The following is a 19,174-nucleotide window of genomic DNA, read 5'->3' on the forward strand; positions in this document are numbered from 1 at the left end:
TGGACCCCACTGGTCCGTGCCCGCCTTGCTGAGTCCCTCGGAGACTCCAGGTCCTGCTGTTCCCGGTGGCCGTGGCCATGGGTGGGGGCAGCACAGGTGGGAGCCGCGGTCCCCGGGTGGTACCCACTGGGCCTCCCTGTCTGCTCTCCATGCCCAGTGCCTGAGCCCCCCAGGCCTTGCCCACTTCTGCTGCCCCTGCCCCAGCCCCCACCCAACCTGTGCTGTGGGCCCCAGATACACAGAACTGACTGCCACCTGCAGGCCAGGTCACTGCACCGTCCCCTGAGGGGCCCTGGGCCTGGGGGGTGCCCTGCAGTGACACCCCTCACCCTGGGCCAGCTGTGTGTCCTTCCAGAAGCCCCCTTAGTTCCTGGGCGGCTGTTGTTCTCGCCGCCGGGATTTCCAAGGCCTCTTAGGCGCCTCCAGCTTCCCGAGGGCAGGGCACGTGTCTGAAACTCGGCTCCTCAAACCCAGGGCCCCACCTGGCACGTGGAGGAAGAAGAGAAGGGGAGGAGGCAGGTGCCCAGGCGGGAGCCCCCTCTGTGCCCCCTGGGAGTGCCCCCCCAGGTACTCAGGGCCCTGCTCTCACGGCCTTGTCCCCTCGCCATGAGTGGGGCTGGCACAAGGCCCATTCTGGAGGAAGCAGAGGCTCCCAGCAGAAAGGCGGCAGCTGTGATCTCACAGCCCAGCCTCTGCCCTGCACTGCCCTGGGCCACGAGTCTGCCCACCCCAGTCAGGTGGGACCCCTTTCTCGCATGCAGACTCTGTGACCCCCACCACATCCTGCTCCTCAGGCTCAGGCTCTGCGAGAACAGAAGCCAAGACGCAGTAGAAAATCCAAGGTGTTTAGGCCAGGCGAGGTGGCTCACGCCTGTCATCCCAGCACTTCGGGAGGCCAAGGCGGGCGGATCACGAGGTCAGGAAATCAAGACCATCCTGGCTAACATGGTGAAACCCCGTCTCTACTAAAAATGCAAAAAATTAGCCGGGCGTGGCAGCGCGCGCCTGTAGTCCCAGCTACTTGGGAGGCTGAGGCAGGAGAATGGCATGAACCCGGGAGGCGGAGCTTGCAATGAGCTGAGATCACGCCACTGCACTCCAGCCTGGGCCACAGAGCAAGACTCCGTCTCAAAAAAAAAAAAAAAAAAAGAAAAGAAAATCCAAGGTGTTTAAATAAAAATAAGAGCACTTCCCACAGCCCCGCGGTGCTGGCCAGCCTCATGGGCACCCGGTGGTTCCACAACCCATTCCAGGCACACGCTCCCCTGGGTGGGCGCCTGGCCAAGGCTCCCCTGTGGCTGGTGTGTGAAGACATGTGGGCCCTTCTCCACTTGCCCACGATGGCCACAGCAGGCTCCGAGGAGGCCCAGCCCTGGCCAGCTTGTGTGGACCTCACCGGTCTTCGGCACCCGGAGCTGCTGACTGTGTCAGGGCCCGGCTGCCCAGCACCCCGGCTCCCCTCCCTCCAGCTGCCCAGCCTGGGATCCGTGCGCTGTCTGTCTCCTGAGTCAGGGAGTCTGGCCCACTCATAGCTCCCGTGGGGCCCGTACAGCCAAGGCCCGGCAGCCACGCTGACTCCCTGCCCCACGGTGGCCCCTGGGGCTGATGGCCAGGTGATCCCGGGGTCCCCAGGCTCTTCTGATTGGCTCAGGTGCCCTCTCCTTGGGCGGCGGGCCCACCTGGGTGCCTGGCAGGGCCATCAGGTGCCCTGACCCCCGGGCTGGAGGGAGGATGGGAAATGGGCTCCGAGGGCCTCGCAGGAGGGCTCTCAGGAGAGGCCCCCACCTTTGGCAGGGTTGATGGGTGGGGGGCCCTGTTCTTCCCCAGAGGCGTGGGCAACCTGGGTCCCTAAAGCACCAGTGGCCAAGGTCCCCCTACAGGTCCTCCGAGAGGATGAGCATCCGCTTCTCCAGGCTCCGGCTCTTCCTGCCCCTGCCAGAGCTGCCGCCGGGGTGGGTGCCGGGCCTGGGCGCCTCCTGCGTGGCCTGCTGCGTGTAGTGCTGGTAGGCGGGGGAGAAGTTGTGGATGGCGTCCTGCACGATGTCCTGGGGGCTCACTGTCTCCCTGAGGCCACTGGAGATGCTCTGCATGGGTGCCGGGGGTGCTGGAGGAGGGCAGCGTATGAGCCCCACCATCCCCCACTGCGCTCCAGCCCCCGCCGGACAAGCCCCCTCAGCCCCACCTCCCAGGATGCCCAGGGCTGTGGCTCCTGCATGTCCAGGTCTGGCCTCGGCCAGTGGAGGGTGACCCCAGACCCCTGGACCCCAGCCCAGTTTGCTCCACCCAGCACCAGGCCTATTCCTGGCCAGACCCCTGCCAAGGACCACGTCCCCTAGAGTTTCCGAGGGGCTCCAAGCAGCGGAGTACGCCTTTGGCTGGCCTGGGGTGGGCACCCTGGTATCTCCACAATGACTGATGAGAAGCCAGGCAGGCCACAGGCTGTCCCCGCCCTAATGGGGGGCGTGCCTGGCAGGGGACACCCATCCCCCATCACCATCGGGGTCTGGGCCCATCTGGACCCCACACAGCCCAGGTCCCTGTCCGGAGCCGGATGCCCTTTGGCCATCTCCCTGCCCAGCGAGCTGGCATTCCTGGGCCTTGAGAGTGGCACGGACACAGACCCGGTGCCCAGGGCAGGGCTGTGCGCCCTGGCTGGAAGGCAGAGCGTACCTGGCGAGTTCTCCTCCTTCTCTGCATACACCTGGCAAGGGAAGGCATAGCGCAGGGCCACGGAGGCAAACAGCATCTCCACGCAGATGATAAAGTTCTGGTAGCCAGCGGCCAGTGTGCCGGCCCCCAGCCTGTTCCCACCGCTGGTCTCCACCTCTGGGATGACCCCGCACCGCTCCAGGACGGCCAGCAGCAGCCCTGCGGATGCCACGGCTGCTCAGCCCCAGCCCCGGATGGGGTCTGCAGGGGAGGAAGAGGCCCTGGACCCCGCAGTGGTTCCTCTGACAGGTGCCGTGACCCTGTCCGTGTGGTCTCGTCCCACCCCAGGAGACTGAGGTTCAGGGGGGCAAGGCGCCTCCAAAGTCGGGGGTCTCAGCACAACAGGTGCTCAGGAGCTCTCCCGGGCCCGCCCTGCCGCTCCAGCCCCAAACCTTGGGCCCGTCCCCAGCTCCTCCCTGTCTGGTGGCCATCCTCCTCTGCCAAGGTGGGCTGTGAGTTCCCTGGCCTGGCAGGGACCGGGACTCAGGAAATGCCACTGTGGGCTCTGTGCAACCTCTCCCCACTGACTGTGGGCCCAGACCTGCTGGCAGGACCTCCCCACTCCCCCTGTGCCCGCAGGCTCTACCCTGGCTTCCAGCTGACCTGTGCTGCCGCTGGGGAAACTGAAGCTCGGGGGAGCTGGGGAAGGGGGCGTGAGGTGACCCCAGGCTCTCTGGACTGCAGCCCCCGCCTCGGCAGCATCCCTGCCCCACACACCTTGCCAGAACGACAGGAAGATGACGGCTTTGATGGTGAGGAACTTGAGGACAGGCTGGAAGGGCCGCAGGAGCTCCCTGGTGGTGAAGTAGAAGAGGAACAGGGCGTAGAGGGCGAGGCTGACAGAGGCATTGTAGATGAGGGTCACATAGAGGTAGCCGCTGCGGACACTGGGACAGACGGGAGCTGTGGTCAGGGCAGCCCCACGACCCCGCCACCCTCCCCACCCTAGAGCCGCTGCCGCCACCGCACCCTCGGCCTGGCTCCCACCCTGAGCTTGGGAGCATGGGCCCTGCAGGGATCCTGGCCCCGATCTGATCCTCACTTCAGGGCCTGCAGGAGAGCGTGGGGAGCTGGGGGTGGCTGGGGGGCCTATGCAGGGGTAGGGCAGGGACACGCTGCCATTCTCCCTACTGGCCCTGCTCCTCTTTGTCCCAGGATCCCATCCTCTGTGCAGGCAGCATCCAGGCTGCCTCTGCCGGAACGCTGCCTCCCAACCCTGTCCACCTGGCCACTGCCTGAAGGTCCTCTATGTGGTGGACACACAGGTGTCATTCCCGTGTGAGTGTGTGCACACATGTGTGTGTGCACAGATGTCGTGTGCACATGGTTGGGGTGCATTGTGGTGTATGTGCACACATTGCGTGCATGTGAGTGTACATATGTGTGTGGTTGTGGTGTGTGCATGGTTTGCGCACATGCTGTGTGCATGTGTGAACATGTGATGCACCTGTGTGATGTGTGTGCACAGGTGAAAGCACATGTGTCCGTATGTGAGCATGTGTGTGGTGTTGGTGAGCATGCATGTGGACCTTGGCAGGGGTCCTTCCTGTGCTGGGTGGCTGGCTATCTGCTCAGACAACAGGTCGGGGTGGACCTTGGCCCCGTTGGCCCAGGTGTCTTTAATACCAAGAGTGCTCAAGGCTGGGGCCATCACTGCCTGGCCAGAAGCCCTGAGGTCCTCAGCACAGATGCTGGCACAGACGCCAGACTCACCCCGGCCATGTCCTGTGAGGGGAGGTCCAGGCCCCTGGCCTTGGCAGGCACTGAGGTCCTTGTGGAGAGGAAGTGGGTACCTGTCTTGGGTGGGGTCCCTAGCCCAGCTGGACGCCAAGCCCGCCTCGTTGGGCCCCATTGCCGGGCCCCGGCCCAGTGCCCACCTCATGCCAGGCACCCCTGAAGCTCCCACCTTACTTGAGCCCAACTGGATGCCAAGCCCGCCTCGCTGGGCCCCACTCCTGTGCCCCAGGAGACCCAGTGCCCACCTCATGCCAGGTGTCCCCGCAGCTCCCGCCTTACTTGAAGTCCCCGTCGTGGTATTTGCCAAATGCCTGGAGGATGATGGTGGTGACGGCCATGACGGGCTTCACCAGGCAGAACTGCAGAGTGGCCTGGGGGCGATGGCACCCGGTGGGCCTGGGGCCAGGTCCCCCAGGGGCCCAGGAATGGGGGTTGGGGCAGCCGGCAGTGAGCAGCCCCCTGACACTGGGTAGGGTGGCGCTGGGCTGGCCAGGTGGGAGGAGGGCAGGCAGGGCTGGGCGGATCCCCTCACCTGCTTGCAGAAGCGCAGGAACCCGATGGAGTAGGTCATGCCCCGGAGGCAGCAGGTGCCGTAGATGCAGCTGGACCTGCAGGGGACATCCCTGAGCCGGTGCGGGAGAATGCAGCCCCAGTGCCGCCCAGGCGCCCAGTCCCAGGTGTGTGGGGTGTGTGGGCTCTGGGGTGAGACGCTTACTTGATGGGCTTTCCCCGAATCTCAGCCATGATGGCACCCTCGCCTCCCAGGTACTGGAAACACAGGCTTAGGAAGCTGTAAATGACAAAGGCTGCAGGGAGTGCAGAGGGGGACCGGCCGTGAGTCCTGAGCCGCACCGGGACCCCGTGGCGCCCATCTCACTAGGACAGGAGGAGGCTCGGGAGGGGCCGGGCCTGGCAGATCACACAGCAAGAGGCTCCTGATGGGCCCCATCCCCAGCGGGGCAGCCTGAGAGGGTCAGGGTGCTCCTTCAGGGGCCCCGCTTTCACCCCAGGCCAGGGCAGGTCCACCGAGCCCCTTGCACGGAGGCTGTGGGGTCATGGGTTCCAGGCCTGCCAGCGCCACTAACCCCAGCTGTCCTGGCAGCCCCTCCGACAGGGGCAGGGAGAGTGGGGTGCCCTGGGGGCTGGCCATGGAAGTGTGTCCATGCATGCAGGCCCCGGGGAGTCTCTCCCTCCGCTCCCCCGACGGATGCCACCCAGCGCCCACCTTCATAGCAGTCCCGCACAGAGTCAAAGTAGACGTAGTACTGGTGGTCTCCCAGGAGGAGGAGGCTGAGCCAGGAGTCGAAGGCATAGATGGGCACGATGAGGAGCAGGCGGATGATATAACGCTGTTCCTGTGGCACTGTGTAGGAGCGTAGGTGCAGGTAGATCTGGGCGCAGGAGGGTTCGGGTGAGAGCCGGGCCTGCCCGGTACCCTGCACCAGCCCAGGTGAGCCGGGAAGGAGGTGGGGTGGGCGCGGGCCACCAGGCACCTTCTATGTTTGCATTTTCTAGTTTTCTACAATGGGCATCCTTATTACAATTAGAGAAAATAAATTATTTGCCTATTGTAATCAGATGCATACTTTTATACTTATTTACTATAAAAGTTCATATAAGTATGAATGTGTAAGTATACATTAAATACATATTTCTGATTACAACTAAAAATAATACACATTTTAAGAATTTACTTTTTATGGCTGGGCGTGGTGACTCACACCTGTAATCCCAGCAGTTTGGGAGGCCAAGGTGGGTGGATCATTTGAGGTCAGGAGTTCAAGACCGGCCTGGCCAACATGGTGAAACCCCGTCTCTACTAAATATACAAAAATTAGCCAGGTGTGGTGGCGTGCGCCTGTAATCCCAGCTACTCAAGCGGCTGAGGCAGGAGAATCACTTGAGCCTGGGAGGTGGAGGTTTCGGTGAACTAAGATTGCGCCACTGCACTCCAGCCTGGGCGACAGAGCGAGACCCTGTCTCAAAAAAAATATTTTTTTTTTATTATTTTTTTTTTGAGACGGAGTCTCGCTCTGTCGCCCAGGCTGGAGTGTAGTGGCCGGATCTCAGCTCACTGCAAGCTCCGCCTCCCGGGTTCGGGCCATTCTCCTGTCTCAGCCTCCTGAGTAGCTGGGACTACAGGCGCCCGCCACCTCGCCCGGCTAGTTTTTTGTATTTTTTAGTAGAGACGGGGTTTCACCGTGTTAGCCAGGATGGTCTCGATCTCCTGACCTAGTGATCCACCCGTCTCGGCCTCCCAAAGTGCTGGGATTACAGTCTTGAGCCACCGCGCCCGGCCAAAAAATTATTTTTTTGAGAAACATAGTCTGGCTCAGTTGCCCAGGCTGGAGTGCAGTGGCACAATCATGGCTCACTGCAGCCTTGAAACTCCCCAGCTCTAGTGATCCTCCTACCTCAGCCTGCTGAGCAGCTGGGACTACAGGTGTGCACCACCTTGCCTGGCTAATTTTTGTATTTTTTTGTACAGACGGGGTCTCACTGTGTTGCCCAGGCTGGTCTCAAAGTCCTAGGCTCAAGCGATCCTCCTGCCTCTGTCTCCCAAAGTGCTGGGACTACAGGCATGAGCCACTACACCTGGCCTAAAATTTATTTTTTAAATTGGCAAATCAAATTTGTATGCATTTACAGTGTGCAGTGCGATGTCTGATATGTGTGTTCGTGGGGAATGGCTGAGTCAAACCCATTAACATCTCCATTATCTCCCATACTTAGCATTTCTTTGCAGGGAGGACATGTAAAATGTACTCTTTTAGCAATTTTCAAGCATAGAATACATTGTTATTTATAGTAGTCACCATATTGTACAATAGATCTTTTTTTTTTTCTGAATGACTTCCTTGGGCATGAGTGAGGGTCCTGTTTGTTCCTAGCCTGGGAAAGGGAACTCTCACTCATTCCTTCATTCAGCAGGCATTTCTGGAGCCCAGTTAAGTGTCCCACCCGGGGAACGGGGAGGGGACATGTCCTGGTCCTGGGCTGGGCAGACTCTCAGAAGGCAGGTTGGCTTTTGCTGTGGGGGCATCCAAAGGACGTGCACCCTTTGATTCCTAAGAATTTGTCCCTCCCTAGGGGCCGGGCATGGTGGCCCACCCCTGTAATCTTAGCACTTTGGGAGGCTGAGGCGGGCGGAGTGCCTGAGCTCAGGAGTTCGAGACCAGCCTGACCAACAGGGCAAACCCCATCTCTGCTAAAAAATACAAAAATTAGCCAGGTGTGGTGGCGGGTGCCTGTAGTCCCAGCTACTTGGGAGGCTGAGGTGGGAGGACGGCTTAAATGCGCGAGGCAGAGGCTGCAATGAGCAATGATTATGCCACTGCATCCCAGCCTGGGCCACAGAGTGAGATCTTGCCTAAAAAAAATGAAAGCCAATCCCAGCACTTTGGGAGGCCGAGACAGGCGGATCACGAGGTCAGGAGATCGAGACCATCCTGGCTAACCCAGTGAAACCCCGTCTCTACTAAAAAATACAGAAAATTAGCTGGGCATGGTGGCAGGCGCCTGTAGTCCCAGCTACTCGGGAGGCTGAGGCAGGAGAATGGCGTGAACCCAGGAGGCGGAGCTCGCAATGAGCTGAGATCTGGTCACTGCACTCCAGCCCGGGCGACAGAGCGAGACTCCGTCTCAAAAAAAAAAAAAAAAAAAAAAAAAAGGAAAGCCTGGGAAAAAATATGGGTGATTATAATGTTTGCCTTTAAACCTTTCTAGATTTTCCCTTTTTATTTATTTATTTATTTATTTTTAATTATTATTATTATTTTTTATTGAGACAGAGTCTCGCTCTGTCACCCAGGCTGCAGCGCAGTGGTGCAATCTCAGCTCACTGCAACCTCCGCCTCCTGGGTTCAAGTGATTCTCCTGCCTCAGCCTCCCGAGTAACTGGGATTACAGGCACGCACCATCATGCCTGGCTCATTTTTGTATTTTTAGTAGGGACGGGGTTTTCCCATGTTGGCCAGGCTGGTCTCGAACTCCTGACCTCAGGTGATCTACCCGCCTTGGCCTCCCACAATGCTGGGGTTACAGGCGTGAGCCACCGTGCCCGACCGATTTTCCAAGTTTTCTGTGAGGACACAACAAAGGGTCCTCCTGTCTGAGGACCCTTTCAGACAGGGTCAGCCGAGCCTGGGAGCTGGGTGCACCGGGGCCCGTGTGGAAGGCTTTCTGGAGGAGATGCGTGAGCGGCGGCGGGCAAGCAGAAGCGACGTGCACCTGGCTGCTTGGGGTGCAGCTCAGGGAGTTGGGGGAGGTTGGCGGCAGGAACGGACTCTTATCAGTCACACACTCCCCGCCAGTGCCTGGGAGGGACGGCATGACCAGCCATCAGGAGACCTCTCCCGGGGCTGGCGCTGCCTGGCTGGGTGACCTTGACAAGCCACTGTCCTCTCCGGCCCTGGTCCTCCCATGTATAAAGCAAGGGGGATCCAGCCACTCTGTGTCCTGCCTGGGACTCCTCACTCGAGGGTGGCTCTGGAGGTGGGCTCAGGGGTGGGACAGGGCCTGAACTCCAGCTCAAGGGGTTTCCATGAGCCCTGTCTTGACCGCGAGGCCCCATGAAGCTGAAGCCACACTATAGCTGCACACACACAGCTGGTTCCCAGGATTACAGCGCAAAGACGGCCTCCTCCGGGAAGCCCTCTCTGATGGCCTTACAGAAAGGGCCTGCCTCGGCACCACCTCTGCGGCTCTGCACCCTCCAGGCCCACACTCATACACGTCTACCTTTGGTTCTGGTTATCTGGTCACAGCTCACTGCAGCCTTGAACTGGGCTCAAGCGATCCTCCCACCTCAGCCTCCCTAGTAGCTGGGACTACTGGTGCAGGCCTCCATGCCCAGCGAATAAGCAGCTAATCAGCTGTCACGGAGATGCTGCCTCGGAGGCTTGTGGCCATCGGGGTCCCTGCCTGCCAGTCTCCTGATGGCCCCCTGCCCTGGCTCACCTACAGATCCATTCCCTACACCAGTGCCCCGTGCACCCGGGGAGCAGCTCTGCTCTCAGCCCAGCCCTCCACAGCCTTCCTGGGCTACCAGCACCCCGTGAAAGCTGCCTCCCCACACTGGGGTCAAGGGCTCTGGACAAACCCCTGCAGCTGTGTGACCCTCGCTGGCCTGTACACGCCTTCCCACCCCACCCCTGCACACACTGCCCTGGCCTCTCTGTGTATCCGAGGCTCTCAGGTGGGTCCCATCCCTGACCCTCTGCCCTCTCTGCCCACCCCCTACCCTCGGGCACCATTTCCTCCTTGCCCTTGCCTGGCCCTTCCTTGCCACCGCGCCTGGCCGCTTCTCTACCTGGGGGCTGTTCTATTCCCACCTAGGGACTGCTGCGGGTCGGGGGCTGTGTGTGTGGCTTGGGGCTTGAGGAAGTTACTTCTCACCCGTCTCCCACACAGGAGTTCCAGTGCCTCCAGCCAAGCTGTGACCTTTGCTCCCCAGCTCCCTACAGAGCAAAGTCCAACCCCCTGCCAACCCCCCACCAGCCTTCTCCAGGGTGCCACACCTCTGGCGGGAGAAGGCCCCTTCCCCTTTTCAACTATGTGAGCTTGGGAAAGGCCTCTGGTCTCTCTGAGACTCAGTCTTCTTGTCTGTGAAATGGGACCACACTGCTGACCTCAGGGAGCTGGGTGAGGAGCCTGTGAAATAGCCAGGGATGCCTAGGTGGGTGCTCTGCCCTCAGCCTGGCAGAGACCTCCCCATTTTCAGGCCCAGCTCCCACACGCCACGTCCTGGGGAAGCTCATCCCCTCCCCCGTGCCCTGGCCAATCCCACTTCTGACAGCATCTGTAGCAGCAGCACCCAGCGGGGCCAGGCTGAGCCACGGCCACGTCCCGTGGAGACCGGGGTCCTGAAGGAGGCTCGGGGGCGGGAGGGCTTACCTGGTGGCAGGTGAGCACCAGGGCAGTCCACACGAAGATCCCTGAGACACCTCGGGCCAGCGCGGAGGTGAGGAAGAGCCAGGGGGCCCCCTGGGAGCCGTTCCCCATGTGGTCCATCTGCGGCCCAGCTGGCACGGCTGGCGGGGGGTTGGGCTGCGGCCAGGTCGCTGACACCAGGGGGACACCGGCTGTCTCCAGGATCCCTGAGACATTACTCATCTGCAGAGGGAGGAAGGACACACACCGAGAGGAGTGAGGGCAAAGGTGCCGGTTCCCTGCAGCAGGAAGCAGCCGGGGAGGGAGGAGACAGTGAGAGGCTGAACCACCCGCCAGGCCGCGCCCCGCACAGGGACACCAGCGCCAGGCCTGGCTCCCTCCCTGCTCCAAGCTCAGCCACCCAGGCTCACCCCATCAGCCACCTGCGACCTGAGGGCCCCACCTCGGTTCCCCCTTGTAAAACCAGCTTCCACCTCCAAGCCTCAGGTTTGCAGGGAGCCTGCTTCTTAGGAGACAAAGACTGTCTTCCAGTGGGGTGGAAGAGGGGAACCCCTGCCGCCCTGCCTGCCCGGGAGGTCTGGGGAGCAGGCGCAGACCAGCACTGCCTGCCCCGGCAGAAGCTGTGCAACCAGCCCCATGGGAGGAGCGGCCCTCACCGGCTCCCCGGCACCTGCCCACCCGCCTGGGAGCCCGGCTTTGCTGGGGTTCTCGGCAGCCGCAGGCGCCTGTTCTTCCGTCTCCTACAAACCTGCTGGGGTCCTGAGTTCACCCTCTCCCACACTCACAGCCCAGTCCAGCCTCCTCCTCTCCCTCTGGTCTGCGGTCACAGTGCCCAGCTCTACCTTTGCTGGCAGGAAGCACCTGGCCCAGTCTGGGGAGGCCCAGCCTCCAGGGAAGCCTAGCTGGTCATTCTCATGGCCACGTGGCCCCCACTGGTGGCCCCACTGTGGGTGGGGCAAGGCCGGGATCTGAAGGGCTGTGCCAGGCTGGGGCGGGGCGGCCCAGTGCCTCACGTCCCCAGTGGCCCACCTGGGCCCCAGGCTGCAGGCCTGTCTCCTCCTGTCCCCTCCCACGGCTGACACACTATCCTCCTGTCTGTTTGCTGGGTGGCAGCTGGCTCCCAGGAACCTGCTGACCGCCTGGCGCCCTCACCTGCCTGTGCCAGACGGCCAGGCAGTTGCCACCCGGCGGGGACAGGTGGGAGAGGTCTGCGGCAGGCCAAGGAGGGCCGGGCTGCAGGAGGAGGAGTGGAGAGCTAATGGTACAGGGTTTCTCTTGGGGGGTGACGGGGTCCCGAAATGAGGTAGAGGTGGCAGCACACAGCACTGCGGATGGACTTACTGCCACCGAATTGTTCACTTAAACCTGGGTAAACTGATGTTATGTGAACTTCATCTGAATTGAAAAAATAAATCCGTGCCCCAAGAGGTGTGTTGAAAACATTCAAGTTTTCTGGACCGGGCGCGGTACCTCACGCCTGTCATCTCAACACTTTGGCAGGCCAAGGTGGGTGGATCACTTGAGGTCAGGAGTTCGAGACTAGCCTGGCCAACATGGTGAAACCCTGTCTCTACTAAATACACAAAAATTAGCCAGGCGTGGTGGCACGCACCTGTAATTCCAGCTACTCAAGAGTCTGAGGCAGGAGAATTGCTTGAACTCAGGAGGCGGAGGCTGCAGTGAGCTGCACTCCAGCCTGGGGGACAGAGGGAGACTCTGTCTCAAAAAAAAAAAGGAAATATTTCTAGTCTTTGTGTGTCAAGGCAGGACTCGAGGAGTGACAGCACAGTCCCCGGACCCTTTGGAGTCTGGCAAGGGGTTGGGGGCCCTGAGGGTCCCTGTCACCCCCATGCAGAGGCCCCTGTGGAAAAAACTCACCCACCCCAGCTCCTGGGAGAGGGACGTGGGCCCTCAGTCCTACCTCTTGTCCTGTTCTGGTTATGCTTGGGCTCATGCCACCAGGGCCACCATTACCAAGTCCTGCTCCGTGCCCACAACAGATCCACACGCTCCTTGTCCTTCGTCTCCTACCCTCCCACAGCCCTGGGCAACAGGGCTCAAGGGGTCAAGCCTGGAATGACTGGAGCCACTGTTCTCCTTTTATTTTTAATTTATTTCTTTTTTGAGACGGAGTCTCACTCTGACGCCAGGCTGGAGTGCAGTGGCATGATCTCTGCTCACTGCAACCTCCACCTCCCAGGTTCAAGTGATTCTCCTGCCTCAGCTTCCCGAGTAGCTGGGATTACAGGCGCGCACCACCATACCTCGCTAATTTTTGTATTTTTAGTAGAGATGGGGTTTTGCCATGTTGGCCAGGCTGGTCTTGAACTCCTGACCTCAGGTGATCTGCCCACCTCAGCCTCCCACAGTGCTGGGATTTCAGGCATGAACCACCGTGTCCGGCCTGTTCCCCTTTTAGAGATGGGAACGAGGGGCACATCCACGTGTCCAGCATCCTCGAGGGGTCCGTGCAGGGCCCAGGCTGAGGCCCATCCATCCCTGGAACACCCTGCCTGCTCTCCCCAACCCCTCCACCGATGCTGTCCCTCCAGGGAGCCTTTCAGGTGGGGAACAAGCTCAGGAAGTCGTGCCCAGCTCTCAGGCCCGCCTTGCCTGACCTCCCCATCAGTGCCCGCCTGGGCCTGGGCCCAGAGCCACAGCGTGCACACCCTGGCTGGGCCCTCCCGGAGCCCGCCTGCTCCCCAGGCCGGGACCTTCTGAACCAACCAACCCTGCTGTCCTGCAGCCTCAGGTGTCACCCCTGGAGAGACCATCCCCGCTGTCCCATCACCGTCCTCAGGTCCTCAGTGCGTGTGCGACTTCCTGTCCACCTGTCTTGTGTTTGCTGCTGGTCCTCCCTCTGCGGGAGCTCCAGAGCCTAGAGCCATGCCCTGTCCATGCTCGGGGCACGGGGGTTGCGGTGGGGGGCTGTCCGGCTGAGGCGGTGGCCCTGTGGGCTAAGGTCTCTCCTTGGCCGGGCAGGGGTGCTGGAAGGCGGTCCCCAACTTCCGTCCAGCTGCGTTCCTGCTGCAGCCACAGGTACAACTCCCCCCTCCCCCACCTCCCCGCCTCCCTCCCGCCCCGCAGAACCCCAGGCAGACGGCTCAGCGCGTGCGGATGTCGCCCTCTGGCTGTAAGTGTCGGGATCACCGTCTCGGACAACTACGAAGTCAGGATGGCTGGGGGCTTTGAAGGGTGAAGACTTTGGTGCCTGGGCGTGCACAGAGCTGGAGGGACCGAGAAGTACTTTATCCAACTCGCTCATGCTACAGGCAGGGACACTGAGGCCCCAGCCCCTGCTTGATTTGCTTCCAGCCCCAGGCCCCTCCCCAGGCTGATGGTGAGAATGGCTGTGTAGACAGCAGGAAGCACTGTGGTTAGATGTCAGCAGGACCTTTCTGGCTGGAGCCAACAGAGCCAGGCTTCTGGGAGGGCTCTGGCTTTGGGGAGGCTCAGGGCTTGGGCCCAGGACACAGATCGAGGGACCTCCAAAGCTCTGCCTTCCGCCAGAGGCAGATCCTCTGTGGGAAAAGGTGGGGTTTTCTTACAAGGCCAGCTGGGCACTGGGCAGGGAGGCCTGTGGATCTCCTCGGCCCACAGCTGTGCCAGTGGGGAGTGTGGGTGCAGGGTCTTTGCTGTCAGCCTGAGCTGGTTCATGGCTCCTGAGGGTCCCTGACCCTTAGAAGCCCCTTCAGTCGAGGCTGCCCCCTGCCCTGATGGTGGGGGGCAGGTCCAGCGTGGTTTCCTCATTGTTCTCACAGCCGCCCTACCCTGGCACGTCCTTGTTTAGCTGCTGCCTCTAGGAAGGCGTCCCGAGAGCCCGGGCTCTGGCCCTGAAGCCAGGTGCTCTTGCACACTCTAGGAAATGACTTCGCCTTGTCAGGCAGCCTTGACTGTATCCCTTCTCCCCAGCACTGGGCCTCACAGGCCTTTTATAAACCTGAAGCTCTGAAAAGAGAGGAGGCCTCTGCCATCTCCACTGACCCTTCCTTCTCCAGCTTTCTGACCACGTCACTCAGAGACGTCCTCGGCCCTTGGCTCTTTGTCTTGCCTATGGCCTTGGCCAACTTGGCAGGCGCCTTTGCCTCTCTGGGCCTCTGTTTTCTCATCTGTAAAGTGGGTTTACTGATCAAATCCTGGCCAAAGCAGGATTTGGTCAGCGCTGGCCTGCCTGCCCATCTTCTGGGCCACACTCCCCACCTGGCCTGCCTGTCCCCACCCCTGCTGTCACTACCCTGGTCCTGGTCCTGGCCCCACCTTTGCTGTCCCCACCCCAGCTCTCTCTCCATCACCTGCCCACCGTCTTCTGGGCTACGTTCCCCACCCGGCCTGCCTCTGTCCCCACCCCGGCTTTCTCTCTATTACCTGCCCGCCGTCTTCTGGGCTACGCTCCCCACCCGGCCTGCCTCTGTCCTCGTCCCTGCTGTCCCCACCCCAGCTGTCTCCATCACATCTGCCTCTTTTGTCCCCACATCCAGGCAGACCCAGGCACTACCAAGGTTTCTACCAAATCCCTGCCCGAGGTGCCCGATCATTCAGTAAAGCGAACACTCAGGGTTCCTGGGTGTGAACTGCAGCCCCGCCGTTCCCCAGTGTGCACCCCTCAGCCTCCATGTCCCCACCTGGGAAATGGGAGCAGTAATGCCTGCCCTGCGAGGCTGCTGAGTGCACACAGTGAGACCCACAATGCGGGCACACCGTGCTGAACTGTGTGGCTTCCCTCTCTCCCCTACCCAGTGACCACCTGCCTGGACATGTGAGTCCTCCCATTCCTGAGCCCCTGGGATGGGTCCTGCCCTCAACCCCCTGGTTCTCAGCAGGTTCTGGCCCTGCCAGTGTCTACGGGTGGCTCCAGGGTCTCCCCAGCAGGTTCCAAGGCTCTCTGAGCCCTGCACTGCAGCCCCCACCTCCCTCCCCTGCCCCCGCCCAGGCCTGGCCCATTCTGGGCACACTGAGGGACAGCCTCGGTGAGAAAGGGTCCCACGGAGCAGCCAGTCCCCTTCCTCCTCCCCAGGGAGGACACCGGCCCCAAGTCCCACAGAGAGTTTGCGGGGGGCCTGGCTGGAGCCTCTCTGCTGGTGGATCGGTTGGTTCTGACCCCCTTCCACTCCCTGTGGTTCTGAAATGTCACTGAAGTAATTCCTTGAAGAGTGTCACACAGCCCCGAAGGGGGACAAGTGGAGATGGGACCCCGAATCTGAGGCCTGGTGTCTCCCTTACCCCCACCCGTCTCCATCAGGGCCAGCCCTCCTGTGAGGGGCCTGCCTCGTGGGTATCCGGAGCCAGCACAGAGGCTGGACCACCATTCCCAAGCCTCGTGGCAGCCCCCCAGGCAGGGACTTGCCGCAGCCCCCAGCAGGTAGAGGGCAGAGCCAGACCACGGCTTGCAGTCCCATGTGCCCCCCGGCCAAGGCCTTGACCTTCGGCCTGCAGCTGAGATGTGCCTGGGTCTGGAGGTGAAGGGTCAGGCCTGGCCAAGGCCTTCACATCCCCGAAGCAGAACCCGCACTCCCGTCCCACGGCCAGGCAGGCAGACCCCATGGCACTGCCCGGAGAACATGGTTCCCCAAGAGGAAGTGGGTCTTGGCTGAGGGCCCCTCTCTCCTCCCGCCCTGGTCGGCCACCGCTGGCTTTAATGAAGGGGGGGCGCCCTGAGGGGAGGTGCCCTGTGAGGAGGTGCCCTGCGGGGAGGTGTGGACCCCCTTCCACTCCCTGTGGGGGTTGCAGGGCCTTTGTGGGGAGCGGGCGGGGCTTCTGCTGCTGACTTCGTTCTGGTTTGAACACAGGTCCCTGTGGTGGTGCAGGGCCTGGGACCGCACCCCCTACTTTGTCTTGCCCTAGGGTCTGGGGAAGGCTGGTCTCCACATGGTCCTCCCAGCCTCCAGCACAGGACCTCATGCCAGGGTGCGGCCCGTGTCTTGCCGGGGAGGCTCGTGGAGCAGGAAAGAGGGCGAGAAGAGCCGGATGCGCCAGCTCGGGCGCCGTGGACCAAGGGTGCTGGTCTGGGGACGTCAGGAGCAGGGCCTGGTCCCCAGGGAGGGGCAGTCGGGAGGTTGATCACTCTGCCACCTGCCCACGGGGCTTTCTGGCTGATGGAGGCCTCACCTGGCACTGGTGTCATGGCCTCTGCGCCCAGTCACAGGAGGCGGCAGGGCCGGCTGGGCCTGATTTTCCTGGTGGGGGCTGGACACTGACCAAGCCCATCGCAGGACAGACCTGTCTGCCCAGATCCGGGCGACGGGGCCCTCTGACCATTGTTCACTGTGTCCAGGTGTCCGGAGCTGTGGGGAGGCTGAGACGCCGCCCAGCCAGTCCCACACCCTGGCCCTGGCACAGCCACCTCCTGCCCTCATGAGAAACCTGGCTGAGGTCCTAGGCACTGCTCCCCAGTTCCGGGCCGGCTGCTCTGCTGGTACCCACCCCCTTAACCCCTGCCTGCCCATCTCTCTGCAGACGCAGACAGGTACGGCGTACCCCCTGCCTGCCTCCTTCACTGTTGGGTGGAACTCGGGGCGCCTGGGAGCTGCCTCCTCAGGGCTGGCTCATTCGGTGTCCCGGCTGAGCTGCACACCAGGGGGAAGAGGTGACCGGTGGGCACGCATCTCTGACACCCGGCTTCCCAGGCCTGCCCCACCCAGTCCCGTGGCCCTCCCCTGGGGGCCCTGGCCAGCAGTCCACCCACACGGCAGCCCCGGGTGTGAGCGGGAGGTGACAGGGATGGGGCTCCACGTCCTCCCAGCTCTGCTTCTGGGATGCCCCCGGCTCCTGTCCACGGGCATGGCCTCCTGGGAGCCAAGTGGGGCGGGCAGGCAGTGTGGCCTCCTGGTGATCCACACGCCCCCTCCTCACTGGGACCGGGGAGCAGCCCCTACAGCCAGGAGGAGCAGGCCCTGGGCCAGACGCCACAAGCTGGGGCCTGGTACTGGCTGTGTACGGTGTCTGTGACCTCAGGCAGAGCCTGTGCCAGCCTGTGCCTGTCTCCACCGGCACGAGCTATGTGGCAGGTCACGGTGGCTGGGCCAGGGCCTCAGGTTGGCCTCCCTGTCATCTGCCCTTCCAGGGACACAGGCTGCTGCATGGGAGAGCCAGGCTGGCCAGGCCCTGGGACTCGGAGCTCCACTCTCAGCTGGCCTGGCGACCTGGCAGGCAGGTGCAGCATGGGGGGCCCTTCCCTCAGCTTCTGACTCTCGAGCAATTCTGCTTTGCCTGAGCCCATCAGCCTTAGACCCTGGGGCGGGATCGTCCCAAGGATCTGCTCTCTTCCTCCCATAGGTCTCCTGTCCTGTCTTCTGGGGCCCAGCCCCTGCCTCCCTGCTCCCGTCCCTGGTCCCTCTGTTGCCCCCATTCCCAGAGAGTCACCCAAGGCCTGCCTGTACTTCCCTTCACCTGAGGGAGCTGCCAGCCCTGGGTGTGTACGGATTGGGGGCACCCTTTCATCTGGAGCCAGGGTGGGGGGTACTGGTCTGGCCGGGACTTGCCAGGCTGGCCAGAGACCCTGTTTGTTTGGTGTCCAGGTGCCATCCTGGGGCCCATCCTCTGGGGTGGAGGTGGGGCTCAGGTGTTGGGGAACTGTGATTCTCAGAATTTCAATACATTTTTCTTTTTTTCCAGGAGCCCCCACCCCATTGAAGTGCACGGGCCCAGCTTGGACACCACACCCCTCTGGTGTGCACCACACACACACACACATTCTCGCACTCCCACACCCACGCAGCTCACCTCCCTGCTGGCGCTCAGCCTGTCAGGCAGGTTGGCTGAAGGTCTCCAGGCCTAAGAGGGGCAGCCAAGGCGGGGTGGGCCTGAAGCTCGGCCCCCGGCCTCTCGGCCTCTGCTGCCCCCTCCTCACAGCGGCGGGCTGCCTGGGTCCCTGAGAGATGATTACTCCTGAGCATTGGCCTCTCCCCAGACTCAGGAACTCCTCCCAGCCCCACCCCCACCCCACCCAGCCGGCCCTACCTGCCCGGGTACAGCTAGAACAGACCACACCCTCCACCTTCCCCCTGCCTGGATTCTGGGACCCATGTCTGTCCACGTGCCACCCCTGCCTCCTGCCATCTCAGCGGGTGTGAGCCTGGACCAATCTCCTGGTCCGGTGGACTTCAGACGTGGGACCACGCATGGGCTGGGGGTCCTGATGCCCCTTCACGAGTGATGCAGCCCCTGCCTCCCCCTCCCTTCTTTGGGCCCTCACCCCTGAAAAGTCCCATTCGGGAGCCTGAGGGTGTTGTGACACGGCTTGTCACCCAGCTCTGGCCCTGCCCACGCATGCCTGCTACCCGCGTGACTGGGACGCGAGATGCACGCACGCACTCCCATGAGCCTGGAAGCTCGGGTCTCCCACCTGGGTGGGGCAGGACGAGCCCCCATTTGATGGGGGAAGCTGAGTCAGGAGCTGCAGGCCCCTGGCTAGTGGGTGGGGGCAGGGCTGGAGCTGCGGTTTGTTCTGCCTTCCTGGGCTGCACCTTAGATGGCGGGCATCGCACATGGCCCCGGGCCTTGATCTTCCCACCTGCGAAGTGGCCTCCACGACGCTTCCCCTCCTGGGTGGTCGGGGTGAGGTCGGACGGGCAGAGCAGGTGCGTGTCCCAAGTCCTGTCTTCGAGTTCCATGGAATTCTGCTTAGGAACAGCGCGGCTGGCTTCCTTTTCCTTGCAGACCCCTCCCTCCCTCCCCCGCCTTTCCTTCCAGACCCCAGGCTTCCTCCGGTACCCTCTCCCGTCCTGTGTCCTAAATCGTGCCCAGCCAGGGGCAGCTGACCTCTGCCCTCCTCAGCCTGGCACCCACCTTGCCAGCGAGCAACTCCCAGCCCAGCTTCGCATCTTCAGGTGCCGGGGCT

General features: G+C 62.2%; 2 protein-coding genes across 4 annotated transcripts in view; one reads left to right on the forward strand and one right to left on the reverse strand.

Moving 5' to 3' along the window:
- NUDT1 (nudix hydrolase 1) overlaps positions 1–19,174 on the forward strand; it is a 1,171,653-nt gene that overhangs the window by 432,735 nt on the left and 719,744 nt on the right. The window contains exon 1 of one of the 2 annotated variants that reach the window (XM_050784288.1): positions 15,982–15,985. The exons of the other annotated variant lie outside the window; for it this stretch is intronic. The gene's annotated coding sequence lies outside the window, so the exon portion shown is untranslated. Of the gene's footprint in view, positions 1–15,981; positions 15,986–19,174 lie in introns of those variants that run through there. 2 annotated transcript variants of the gene reach the window in all.
- TMEM184A (transmembrane protein 184A) lies at positions 1,154–18,216 on the reverse strand. 2 transcript variants are annotated; one of them, XM_050784256.1, is made up of 9 exons: positions 18,058–18,216; positions 10,342–10,560; positions 5,672–5,837; positions 5,162–5,252; positions 4,979–5,054; positions 4,726–4,817; positions 3,427–3,596; positions 2,671–2,868; positions 1,154–2,104 (listed from the first exon to the last, which is right to left on the reverse strand). In XM_050784256.1, exons 2-9 carry the CDS (start codon positions 10,558–10,560, stop codon positions 1,875–1,877), a joined length of 1,242 nt encoding a protein of 413 aa, XP_050640213.1. In that variant the 5' UTR covers positions 18,058–18,216; the 3' UTR covers positions 1,154–1,874. The 2 variants fall into 2 exon arrangements, with proteins under 2 accessions (XP_050640213.1, XP_050640215.1); XM_050784258.1 differs by lacking the exon at positions 18,058–18,216 and having other exon boundaries at positions 3,427–3,503; positions 10,342–10,609.

Source organism: Macaca thibetana, chromosome 3 (assembly GCF_024542745.1).
Source record: "Macaca thibetana thibetana isolate TM-01 chromosome 3, ASM2454274v1, whole genome shotgun sequence".
Lineage (NCBI taxonomy): Eukaryota > Metazoa > Chordata > Mammalia > Primates > Cercopithecidae > Macaca > Macaca thibetana.

Coding starts and splice junctions, on each gene's coding strand:
- TMEM184A (XM_050784256.1), bottom strand. CDS start 10,560: ATGAGTAATGTCTCAGGGATCCTGGAGACAGCCGGTGTCCCCCTGGTG. Junction 4,818..4,978: donor TCCTGCGCTTCTGCAAGCAG/GTGAGGGGATCC, acceptor CATCGCCCCCAG/GCCACTCTGCAGTTCTGCCT. Junction 2,869..3,426: donor CTTCCTGTCGTTCTGGCAAG/GTGTGTGGGGCA, acceptor TGGCATCCGCAG/GGCTGCTGCTGGCCGTCCTG.